The 12,888-nt window shown below is 41.9% G+C and overlaps 1 protein-coding gene across 2 annotated transcripts in view; it reads right to left on the bottom strand.

Moving 5' to 3' along the window:
- The window catches only part of AGPS (alkylglycerone phosphate synthase), a 74,674-nt gene extending 62,222 nt beyond the window's left edge, over window positions 1-12,452 (bottom strand). For both annotated transcript variants that reach the window (XR_006414410.1, XM_044426936.1), the window contains exon 1: window positions 12,201-12,452. Coding sequence is in view for 1 of the 2 variants with exons in the window: in XM_044426936.1 (XP_044282871.1) it covers window positions 12,201-12,397 (197 nt within the window). In the remaining variant the exon portion in view is untranslated. The remainder of the gene's footprint in view (window positions 1-12,200) is intronic.
- Between the last annotated feature and the right edge of the window lie 436 nt (window positions 12,453-12,888).

Raw genomic sequence — 12,888 nt, 5'->3', positions numbered from 1 at the left:
TCATACAACCAGCAGCATTAATCAATTAACTAGCCATATTTCCAAATTTTGTCATTACTTAGCCTGGAACATGACTTTGTCCAGCAATGTTAGGTACAAATCAAGCATTCATTCCCACGGAACTTGTTCTCTAGTTCTGAACATAAAAATGAGTTTTGCACATGTGGGGTCAATGTTCTGGCTGACTGCTGCTTTGTAAATGTTGATGGATATTAAGACCTTTCTGTTTGAGTAGACAGGCTGACCAAGAAACCTTTGTTCAGCAAATACCTTTCAGTTATTTCTGCTGTCTAACTATTTTACTTTATTTCTAGACTACCCTTTAACCACAAAGGAGGGTCCTAAGATGGTGAACAAGTATAGAATTATACATAAAAAATGATAAAATACCAGTGATAAACTGAGAGGAATCAAAACAAAAACTCTTCAAACAGTTAAAAGCACAAACCATGCAATCAAGTTAAAGTACTAAGATTTAAATCCCCAGGCAAATAGAAATGTTTCAACCAAGCACTAAAATGAATATAAAATTGGTGCCAGTCAGATCACCCCAGGAGGTCATTCCAGTGCTGTAGAAAAATACCTTTCTGTGCCTTCACATTGCACTTTTCTTACTGAATCCTACAGGTATGAGCAGAACCACCATATCAGCATACCATCCAGTCAGACCCACACAGCCAGTAACAAAAATACCAGATTGGATGCTATCAAGAGTCTGAGAATTTAAAGAGAATTAACAGAGTTGCATGCCCATATCTCTCTGAAGTTATCCATTAGGGTGGTCAGCACTGTTTAAATATTTCATTTCATCCAACACCACATGAAAAAGGGGTACCACCACCCCCTGAAGTGTCATGCCTCAAACTGGGCTATTTGTGACTGTACAGTTGTTGTTACAATCTTTCAGATCTGACTGGCCTTAATCACTTATTTCAAGATTACCAGAACCATTTCCTACTTCCAAGAAGCAGTTATCATACTGGATACACCCACTTAATCTCCTTCAGCACAAATATCAATAGTCAGAATGGCAAAGACTGAACAAAGAAGTGGTTGGACAAACCACACTTAGTACCTTGACCACATCCTCAAGCAGCATGAACTGAAACTGATCCCATATAGCCAGTCTAGAATGTGCTCTAGATGTGGCCTCTGCCACTCTATCAATGGTAATGTCAAGGGCGAAGCAAAACACAAGAGACATTATCCTCACAGTACCTTGCACATGCAGTTTTGCAGACAACTGCCAACTTTTAACTTCACCTTTTAATGTTCTGACCATGGCAACAGGAAACCATCCCATACCTCTTGCTCAGTTGAGAAAAGCAGGTTACATATGTGTTCTGCAGAATGTGTTAGGCATTTGAGATACTGAGACTAGGGATGTGACAATCCAGTTGGAATTTTGTTTTCTTGCACTTGTTAAGACTTCTTTCCCACACTTGGCCCTGACTTAAAGAAGCAAGCCAAGTCAAATTCGCAAACATGTGGGAATGCTGCATCCCCTGTCCTGTTGCTGAATCATTCTTCTGCAAAGTACACAAAGCCCTCAAGTTACACATGCAGAAGCAGAATTCAGAAAGCCAAGCTGGGAAAATCTGATAAGATTCCCACCTCACACATCACTAACTTTCTTCTCCTCCTCCTTTTCCCCTTAGTTTTCCCCTCCCCTTTGTGTTCTTCTTTGTAACACCCTTCCATTTACTGTTGAATGGTGTTGTTAACCTTTAGTGAAGACAGGAGATAGCACTGGTTGTTAGAACAGGCCCAACAAGGTAGAGTCAAATAGGTAGCAGAAAGAGTGGACAGAGAAGACTCACCAGTGGTGGTGAACTGCAATGTCTGTGCGATGTTTGTTCGCCTGCCTGAAGGTACCATGACCTATATGCGCAACAAGTGCAAGCTAGGTGAGAGCACTAGGGGAGCAAGTGTCTACCCTCAAGGTAATAACAGAAGATGAAGAGTTTTTAAACAGAGCAGTGGAGCTGCAACTGATAAGAGTATTGCAGAAGCAAGAGGTGCAACAGCAAGCTGAGGCAGAAGAGAATCTTGAGGAAAGGGAAAATGAGGAGGAAACTCCCTGAAAAAAGGTGACAGGCGAGGAAGAATTAGAAGACACTGCACTAATGGAAGTAGTAGAACTCTAATTACTTTCAGTTACTGCAGGGCAGCCTGCTGTGGAAGAAAGTAAGGCTGATTACCTGTAAATAGCATTTGAGTGGTCATCCGTGCAGTGACACAACCGGGCCACTGGGTGTCAAACCAAAGACTGCTAGCTCTCCTCTGCAGGGCACAAAGGGGCTGCACCAGGGCAGTACAACACTCCTCAACTGGTCCTGGGACCTATAAGCAGTCTCAAAGGAACTGAGGGAATACGTGGGAGCCGCTCCCATGGATGCAGGGAACAGGAAGGGGAGGAGCTCCTGCTGAAACTAACACTTAGCTGAAGAATCTTTCTGACAACAGGCTCTGTAGGCCCCACACAAGAGCTGAGTCCCATATATGGGATGCACAGAGACATCCTGTGTAACACTGAACAAGAGGCTAATGGTCAACCAAGTAGTGGCAATGATACCAAGGCTTGCAAAAACAAGAAGAGTGTTAGTTATGGGAGATTCCCTGCTGTGTTGGATGAAAATACATGTATGTCAGGATGACCCATAGACAAATTAGTGATATAATTCAAAGATTGCCAAGGGCCATACAACCCACTTTCATGCTTCCCACGCTTCTTATCTATGTGGAAACAAATGGTACTGTGAAGTGGAGCTTTGAAGTATTAATGTCAGACTTTGAAGCTTTAGGGAGAAAAGTCAAGAACTTTGGGGCCCAGATAGTTTTAAACCTTCTAGTTCTTGGAAGAGGAATAGACAGGGAAAGAAAAATACTCCAAGAAAATGCCTGGCCATGAAGGTAGTGCTGATGTGACAGATTTGGATTGTGAGACCATGGGCTACACTTCCTGGAAGATGGACTGCTGGCAAGGGATGGGTTACACCTCACAAGGACTGGAAAGAATGTGTTTGGCCACAGCATGAAGAAGCCTGTCAGGAAGGCTCTCCCGCTACCAGGGAGGGATAAGTATACCTGGGTATAAGAGCAACTGAAGGCTCATGCACCACAACAGAGAGAGAGCAGCTCTAATAATGCCCAATAATAGTTTCCCCCAAAAATGTAGGAAGAAAGTTAGAATATAAAGTATATGGTCTTCAATGTCTATATTCTAATGCCCAGAGTATAGGAAACAAACAGCATGAATTTGTGCTCTTAATCCAGGAGGGTGAATAAGACCTGATGGGTATAACCGAAACTTGGTGGGATGACTCCTATGACTGAAATGTAAGAATTGAAGGATAAAACCTGTTCAGGAAGAAAAGAAGGAAGAGAAAAGGAGGTGGAGTTGCACTCTATGTTAAAGATAAGTATCTCTGCACAGGAGGATGAGCTTAGGAGCCCCACTGAGAACATCTGGATTAATATAGAGCAAAGAATAAAAGGAACACTGTGGTTGGAGTCTATTACCAACCACCTGGTCAAGGAGAAGACAAAGATGAGACTTTTGAAAAACAAATTGCCAGTGCTTCAAAGAGGCATGATGTTGTCGTTATGGAGAACCTCAGTTCCTTGATATCTGTTGGAAGATACACAAATTTGTGTTTGGCACACATTCTGCCAAACACAGCCCCTCAAAGAGATTCTTAACATGCGTTGCTGATAACTTCCTCCCACAGCAAGTGGAGGAAGGAACAAGAGGAATAGCTTGGTTGGTTAGTATCAAGTAAAGGATACTAACCAACAGGAAAGATCAGGTGGACAAACTGGCAGCTACAGGAACCCTGGGGGAAAATGACCATGCCATACTAGAATTCTTGATTCTAACGGAAACAGAAGTCAAATGTAGCCAAATGTGTACCCTGAATTTTAGGAAAGTCTAAACAGAATAAAACCAGAGTAAACACAATCCACCCAGGTTTTTGTTATACACAATAAGTCATCCCCTTCATCTATAGTTAAACTGTAGTAACAAAAGCATTTATGTAAACCTATCCAGCATTCAAAATAAGCATCACAAAATTGGGGGCTGGCTGACAGGACAGCCTAAAATTCCATAGATAGGGGAAGACCCAGAGGAGCACAACAGCTCTTAGATGTCTTACCAGCCCTTCTTTTCATGAGCTCATCCAACTTTATCATGTCTTCCACCATCCATGACTACTACCAGAATAGGTATACCACAGTCTCCTGTCTCAAAAATTACATTGTCGAGGCACATAAAATACATCCAGAAAACAGTGGAATAAAGTGTACCAGATTGCTCAATCTACAAATGCATTCAGACCTTAAGGCTTATTCTAAAATATACAATCAGATTAAACTCCATAAAGTACCCAGTTGAGTAAAATGTAAAATACAGCTGAGTATGGAGTACAGTAAAATGCAGCATTCAATTAGATATCAAGTATAGAGTTCTCTGAAGCACTGAAACCAATGCAGTGTCAACCAAACTGATATTTCACTTTCAAAATGTATACTAATATGGCATCAGCCCAGCAGAAATGCCACAAGATTCTACAAATTCTTTCTGTCCCTCAGAAAGGAAGCAACCCACTCCAACTTGTTTACAGGAAAAAAAACACATTAGTCTTCCAGTTTTTGTGTAAAAATACATTAGTTGTGTCCTTATTGTCCCCACCCTCCAGTAAGCCCTCCAAATATACTCCCAGCCCTGGAAGTACACCTCTGTATCAAAGCTCAAAAAAAGCCAGTGCAGGTAGAGATTTCAATAGGGCAACAAACAATAACTGACAACTCACACAGATATCCAATTCTGTTTTACTGTGCAGCTAATACTTAGGGATTTCAGGGTAGCATCCCTTCCCATACCCAGGTGTTCCAGCCACTGTGTTTGTCTCTATAATTTCTAGCTAGACTGTTTTTAGAGGAAGGTGGCTGAATACTATAAATTCCTAGGGGTCAGTATGATAAGGCAAGCATGTGTTGCAGCATCAGCACACATCCAGTATTATAAGCTTGAAGAGAACTCTTGGGCAAGAGTTAGTTTTTTTCCATAAATATCTGAAAACCAGACAGGAGTTCACACATCACTAATGCCAATTACTAGAGCTTTGCCAAACTCTTTCCATCACTTCCTTTGCTTTTTAGCCTAATTCAACACCAAAGCAGGAATATGAATTCCTCTGTTGCTTTAGAATATTTCCAATTATACACTTTTCTTAAGGCAGTGGAGACAGTGTGCATGTTTATTGTGCATACACAGCTGTGGAGATGATGCTATCTACTACCTAGGCCTTAGTTGAGGCTCTTTGTGCAGGAACAACATTCCTGAGATATGGCTTTTTAATTTGATGCACAATGTTTAAGTGCTTGGATGCCCCTGGCTAGAACCTTGAAATTAGTGTAAATCCCTGCAACAACCAGACTTTCCAGTGATGTGCAGAAATTGGGGTTAGTAACAGGCAAAGTTATTTGTATTCCTGATCACAATCTATCGGTGAGAAAGCTGACAAAAAGAAAATTCAGGCATTTGAAACATGGTGCTGGAGGAAAACTTCGAAAATGCCCTGGACAAACAAGTGGGTTCTAGATTAAATCAAGTCAGAGCTTTTCCTAGAAGTGGAAATGCCAAATCTGAGGCTGTCATACTTTGGACACACGATGATGATAGATGTGAAAGGATGATTTGAAACAAAGGAGTAGAAAGATTTAAAAAGGTAATAAAGAAAATTACTTAACCCAAAGGAGGGGAGGGGCTAAGATCAAATAGCACAAGGTGTGAGAAAAGGCAGGATGGCCAAATACTGACTCAATGAAGTTCTGATTGTTTACTGACAAGCTTGGCAGAACAAAATGAGCCTTTTGTAGCTTGTAGCTGGGGGGGCGGGGGGGCCTGGATTGGGAAGAAGTGCCGGTGTAGGAGCACTGCAAAGTAGGTGGGCAGAAAGAGTGTCAACTCCCGGTACCCCAGCCAATGAGGGGAAAGGAGGAGGGAGAAGCAGCCAGGAGCAGGGTTCAAAAGGGGTGTGTGAACATGTGCTCAGGTGAACAGGAAAATGGGAAGGAAACCATTTTTTCTGTTCCCTTTGTTGCAATAAAGTTTTAAAAAGAACTCTCTGCAAGCTCTGGATATTTTTTTCTCTTCCGATGGAAAGGAAAGAGTGATTTTAACAAAGAGAAGGCAAGACTCACTGGAGAAGACAATCATGTTAGGAAAAGTCAAAGGCACAAGACAAAAGGGAAGACCAAATATGAGATGGACTGAATCCATAAAGGAAGCCACAGATTTGAAGTTGAAACACCTGAATGAAGTTATAATGGACAGAACATTTTGGAGGGTCCTCATTCATAGGATCACCATAAATTCAAGACAATGTGACAGCACAAAAGAACTACAGCAGGGAAAGCCACTATATTCTGCCACAGAAATAGCACTGTTTTAAAAGGTGATTAGCAAGAGAGAAAAGCAAAGCATCAAGAGGGGAAAGGCTAATATGCAAAATGCCCGAATGACCAGCTATTCTTCAGATGTACCACTTAGTTGCCAATTAAAATGTACAGATGATATGCATGTTCCACAGTGCCAAAAAGCCCTCTCAGTGATTACTACAAACAAGAGTTGTCTATCACATCCAAGCAAAATTTGTGGACCACTGTTATCAAACAATCAATATCTATACACATGGAACTTTTTTTTAATTTCTGCTTTCAGAAGCTGCAACAAAATTTACAATTCAAATGCCAATATGAATTCTAAGGCAATGATGGAAACTTTTAAATTAAAATACCTGGAGGATCACAACTCCGATCTTTCCTCACCATTAGTTATGCTTGCAAAGACCGATGGGAATGTATTTCAAAACCTCTAGAAGGCCATATGGTACCTATTCAGTTCTGCAATTTTTCATTTAACAAAAATTGGGCTACACAACAGACAGATCTTGCATACATACAGTGTGTGTGGGGGGGGAGGGGACAAATTAACACCTGAGGTTAAGCTGTGAAGTCCCTGAGAGTAATCTGAGAACCACATACTGTATGTCTTACTGGTGTAGTAATAAGATTGGGAGTGAGTGACCGTAGCAACAAAAGAGCAGAAGCTATTCCCTTGCCAGGACCATATATCATGTCCAATACTGATTGCCGCAATCTCTTTTTTGATGCTTCTGTGGCAGAACACTACAGAAGTCAAGGGCAGGAGAATAGAATATCTACCTTTTAGTATTCATCTGTCTGCAAGAGAACAGAATTCAGTTATGCCAAGATAGGACAAGGTTGTCCCCCAGCAGGACTAGCAGCTTCTACGAAAGAAATTTCCAACCATTTTGAACCTATGGCTACATTTGGAAATCTGGGAAACCAGTGTAAGCAGTGGCTCACTCCTACAGAGGATGTAGCTAAACACAGAATGGCTGCCAAGAGGGCCTGGCTAAACAAAAGAAAAGTAATTCATGCAGGAAACATAACAAGCAGAAAAACTTTAAAGCTAATCCAACCATTAAATACCCATTTAATGTCGCAATTCTTTGCCATTTCAAATGAAACTTGGTGGGGATTACTTTTGAGTAGGCTTGCGTAGAATTGCTCTGCTCATCTCACACACAGACTTTTACCTTTTCCCAGATACAAAGGAAAAATACTCCAGACAAAAAAGGAAAGAAAAGCTGAGCCATTCCTTCTCTACCACTGCAGCCCTGACCCAGAATGGTGCAGCACTCTCACTCTGTGCATACATGTGCACATCTACATAAGTGTGTGTGTGTGTGAGAGAGAGAGACAGAGAGAGAGACAGAGAGAGAGACAGAGAGAGAGACAGAGAGACAGAGACACAAGAAGAAAGGCTAGTGAAGAAAGAAAAGAATATGGCTAGGGGTCTGGAAAGGGGAACAAACAGAATAAAGAGGTGAGGGAGGAATTAGTGAGGCTAGGGGCTGGTGGGAAGGGAGAATTAGCAGGACAAATGGGTAGAGGGAAAAGTTAGGGGCAAGTTTGGGGAGATACACTGTCAAGTTAGAGGCTAGAAGTGGAGAGAGTACATGTGCATCAAGGCAAAAGGTTTGTGTGAATGGAAAACTGGGGAGGGCCAGAAAGCAACTCTTTCCTTCTCTTCCTACAGACCAAACAACTGATCAGTGGCAGGTTTAGCAACAGGAAGAACAACATGCCATAAAGGTTTTTCAAGTCTCAAGAGACCTTAACCTATGAACATCAATACACTTAAGTCTACGGAGTAGGGTAAACACATTTAAAATGAATGTGATACCACTAATTGTTTGTTTTATATGGCATTCCTTTACATCTGACAAGTTTTCCAGACATTTAAAATTTGGTTTTCTAAATTTCTATGGGCTTCCACTCTGTCACAAATATTCTTGAAAAGAATACAACTTTCTATCAAAGAGGCTGCATCTGAACTTTTTGGATTCCTTGAACTTTCCTTATATCATTGGGCCTATCTGTTAACTGTGCTAGATTATAGTCTTTTCCACTTAGATTCCTCTCCCTGGTCAGTTTTGCCATCTTCTTTTCTGGATCTTTTTCCCAAGTGGTTTGCCCTAAACTCTCATCAAAATAGATAATGTGCCCCTTCCATGCTGGAGAGTTATGGTACATATTTTCATGTCAATTGCAGTTTGCTGTATTTTCACATGGAAAATTAACTTTATGGGGAAATCCAGATTTTTAAAATGACAAAAAAAAAAAAACATTTGCTTGGTGGATATGGGTAGACAGGCTGATTTTTACCTTGGATCAGCTTGTCAGTCCTGATAATACTTTTCTATTATTTTTTGATGTGTGTGCTAAATATAAGTTAGCAGCTACAGAGACAAAGAAATATATTTACAACTTATTGTTGTAAGCCGCCCTGAGGCTTCGGCGAATGGGGCGGCATAAAAATGTTTTAATAAATAAATAAATAAATAAAATGTTTGTTAGACTCTAGGTTTGCTCCTCCTGCTTTTACAGCCCCAGAGCTGCCAGTGTTAAACCAACCAGTTACACCAACCTACAATTCAGGTCTACAAATTCATTTGGAAAAAAGGAATGGAATTCATTTGGAATGGAATAATGAACTGAAGCACCCCATTTTGCCCAATCAGTGGGGGCCTTCATTATTTTGTAGGGAGTCATGGATCTAAAGCTTTGTGTAATTCAGCAAAAGTTGATGTTCTGAGTATATTGGACACCACAATGTCTATTTGATAAGAGCTTACTTATATTGGCCAATTGTTGGAGGTACAATGGTGCTAATGCTTCCCTTTTTAAAAGCTTGGGCAATGCGTAATGGAAGCTTCCTTTTGGTGAGGAAGCACTAATCTGAAAAACTCCTGTGAAAGTTATTTAATATTTGAAGACACACCTGTTCTTTTGAATTAACTACCAATTTCTTGGAATTTAGGGCAAGTTATCAATGTAAATTGATTTTCTATGCCTTTTTGGCAGCTAACAGACTAACGTTACAACATTAAGACGAAGAGCCACCTCCAAGAACACCATGGATGGAGAATGTAATGAAACTTTCAATTTTTGATCTGGTGGCCTTTAGGAAATGGATAAATATATGGAGTGCCTTTGTTGAAGTCTATGGTATTTCATAATGGTGGTGCATTCTGTCATATATTATGTTCTGCTATATACTAACAAATATAAAAATACAATATGCATGTAATTTGTTCTATGGATCTTTTTACATTTTATTCAAAAATTGTAATATTTTAGTTTTCTTCCTTTTTTAATGTTGTGGTTTGCAGGTTTTTTTCCCTAGTGCAAAACAAAAAAATAATGTAAGGACATATTGCAGCAAATGCTAGGAAAGGCTTCCTGCTTTTTCTCCATCCTGCTATATATTCAATGGCAAAAACAGTCTGTGTTAGGATCAGAGATAAGGTTAGGAAAATGAATGCTCAAAAAACAGTGAATCACAGCATGATGAAACCTTGCCCTGCATGGCTTGTAAATTTGTCTTTAGTTATGCAGTTTGCCAAGATTATGAGTTGAACTCTAACCAAAGCCAAACAGTAGAATGACAAACTGCCTGTTCTAACTTTTTCTCCTAACTTAATCAGTTTCAAATACCTGAACACATGTACGATGAAAACATAATCCGAGCTACTTTGGACATTAAACTTAGGTGATTTCTACAATCATCTTTTGCAGTTCTGATCGAACATCCAGACATATGCATCTTTCCTATAGTATCATGCATGAGCTGTACCCACAAATAAAGTCTATGCTTCTTTGGGCAAGACAGACAATTGGCCTGTTTGGTCACTATTTAAGCTAGGAGCCACTTCTTTTCCATTATGCCAAAACCCCACAAGCTTACATCACAAAACTTGGTTTCAAAAGATAGCTGCTCTGATAAGCAACTATTTTAGCAACAAGGAACATACTGGAAGACTCAAGGATGCATTTTAAACTTTGATATATAACCATGAAAACTAGGATTTTTTAAAACGCTGATTTCAAAGGCCATCATGTAGTGTGCCTACAAAAGCTACACTAACAGCCTTACACAGTGAGGGATCAGTGAGACCTTTTCTGAAATAACCTGATCAACCTAAAAAAGTTAGACAGCAAAAACAACTGACCTTGCAACAGGGATTGACACAGGAAGAAGACATGGATGCCAACTCTGTCTCTGCTCTGCAATACTATTACAGGATCTAATAATACAACTACAATACAAACCTGTTCATCCTCCAATTTGATATATGATATATTTGATTGTATTATATATTTGATTATTTACTAGTTAACACCCTACTGTCTTTTAGTTTAAAAAGACAGGCAGAATCTACGTACAATAATAAGTGGGCACAAATCTGGCATCAATAATATTAATAAAAATATCCAAAAATCAGCAAGAACACACATCAACCTTGTCAATGATCTTAAAGTGGAAGTTCTTGAACAAAGGAACTTCAAAAATGTCAATGCAAAATTGCTGAATTATCAGTCATCAAGAGACTCAGCTGTATTTCCTGTGATTTTACAAGGACAAAGTGCCTTTAAAAAAATCACACCACATGTATTCATCTGTTCACTAATACAATTGTGATGACTTTTTGTGAATGAGAGCTGTTAAGGCAATAATCACTGTTGTACTTTTGGCAATATAGTTCCCTCCCCCCTCCCCCCATCCATGTGTATATAAACCTGCCAGCTTGAGGCCAACACTTCAAAACATCTACTATTATAAATTTATTTGTTTTTAAGGTGTCTCAAGACTTTTTGTTTTTCTAAATAAGTGCATAGGATTGCAGCCTAATGTTGTCGATCCAAAATTCACTTAGTGGAAAAACTAAGTTAACTTAGTCTTGTCACCACCATCATTAAACGTTCCAAGTTGGGTGGTGAGGGGCTATATATCTACAGTACCAGGAAAATTTTATACCAAAAAGTTCACATTCAACTGTTGACTTACAAGCAGGCACCCAGACTTCACCTAAAAGTGTCAAATGGCCAGAACTAAAAAGTAGTTGAGACAGAACATTTCTTCTGGAGTCAAATGAACAATCCCAAATCAATGCTATTATGCAGAATTTGGGAAGCCATATCGATATTATCTTTAAAGCTAAAATATTCTAGCCTATGAATTGGAAGCTCCACTGTGAGATTTATATCAAGAGTACCTAAAACACCTTTTGTGACTTGCGAAGCTTCCTAGAGAGGGAAGTAATTCCCCAAAAGAGTAGCCGGTGCTTTCTCCAAACTCATTCTCTACTTTTACTTCTTTCCGTACCCACCGAACAAACTTCGGACCCTTTCAAGCCGCCCCAGAAGATGCAAGGCCCTTTTTAATTGTGTTTTGTTTACCTCGAAGACTTCTAGCTCGCCTTAATACTCCAGAATACTCTTGGCTGCTGGCAAAGATTGGTAACCACTCTAATGTTCGAATGAAATGAAACGGGCGGGGAAGCAACAGCACACTTCAGCCGCTACTCAGAAGGCGGGATGGGCCCGACGGGAGAAAGCGACAGCATCTTTGCTTCTTCTCTGTCCCGCACTCGGCAAAAGTGCCGGCTTCGAACTTATCGAGATGCGAGCGTTGTTCCGAGAGCAGGTGGCCGCAGGGGCCTTGTTCCGTCCCAGGAGGCCCAGCACGCTCCCGCGCCGCCGGCGGAGGTGGAAACGGGGAGGGCGAGCAATCCCCGACCTCCGCCAGGCTGCCGCTCACTTACCGCCTCTTAGGGAAAGTGCTCGGCTGAGCGCTCGTCGACGTTGTCGGCGCCGTGCCCGTTCGCGCTCGGCACTGGCTGGCGGACAGGTGTGTCTCGGGAGCGCTCCGCAGGTGGCCCGAGAGGACCCTCAGCCTCCGGTGAGCAGCAGACTGGAAACCGGCGCCGCCGCCGCCCCCCGGTCCCTCCGCAGCCGCCATGGCACTTCCGTGTTGCGCCGTCAAGCAACGTCGGGTGAAAGGTTGCGCGTGGCGCCCAACGGCGCTCCCAAGTTGTCCCGTCGACCACCGCGCACACAAACCTCCGTCCGCCCGCCGCCCCGCTATCTGCGTGAAGGCAGAATAAGGTCCTCCGGCTGTGGCCCCGCCCCGGCCCCGCCCCCTCCGAACGCGGGGCTGTTGACGCGCTCGTCGGCTCCTCGCGCTGGCGCCGGCCGCACGTGGCAGCGGCCTCCCGGGCTCGGTGTGGCCCAGCGCAGGGGCAGGCGGAGCGGCCGCTGCTCCGTGCTGCTCTCCCGCCCAAGGGTGGACGTCTTCGCGGCGCCGCTCTCTTTGGGTAAGGCCGCTCTGAGCAAGGACACTGTGTTGCCTTCAGGCCTATGTAAGGTTTTCCTGCAAGGGGTCTCCGTACACGCCCTTTCCTGGTTATTCTGCCTTGTATAATCACCTGCAACAGTCTGTATTTTCCATTT

This window comes from Varanus komodoensis, unplaced genomic scaffold (assembly GCF_004798865.1).
Source record: "Varanus komodoensis strain SLA01 unplaced genomic scaffold, ASM479886v1 scaffold18_1, whole genome shotgun sequence".
In the NCBI taxonomy this organism is placed as follows: domain Eukaryota; kingdom Metazoa; phylum Chordata; class Lepidosauria; order Squamata; family Varanidae; genus Varanus; species Varanus komodoensis.
Note: the sequence above shows the minus strand (reverse complement) of the source record. Positions and strands in the feature narration are given on the sequence as shown.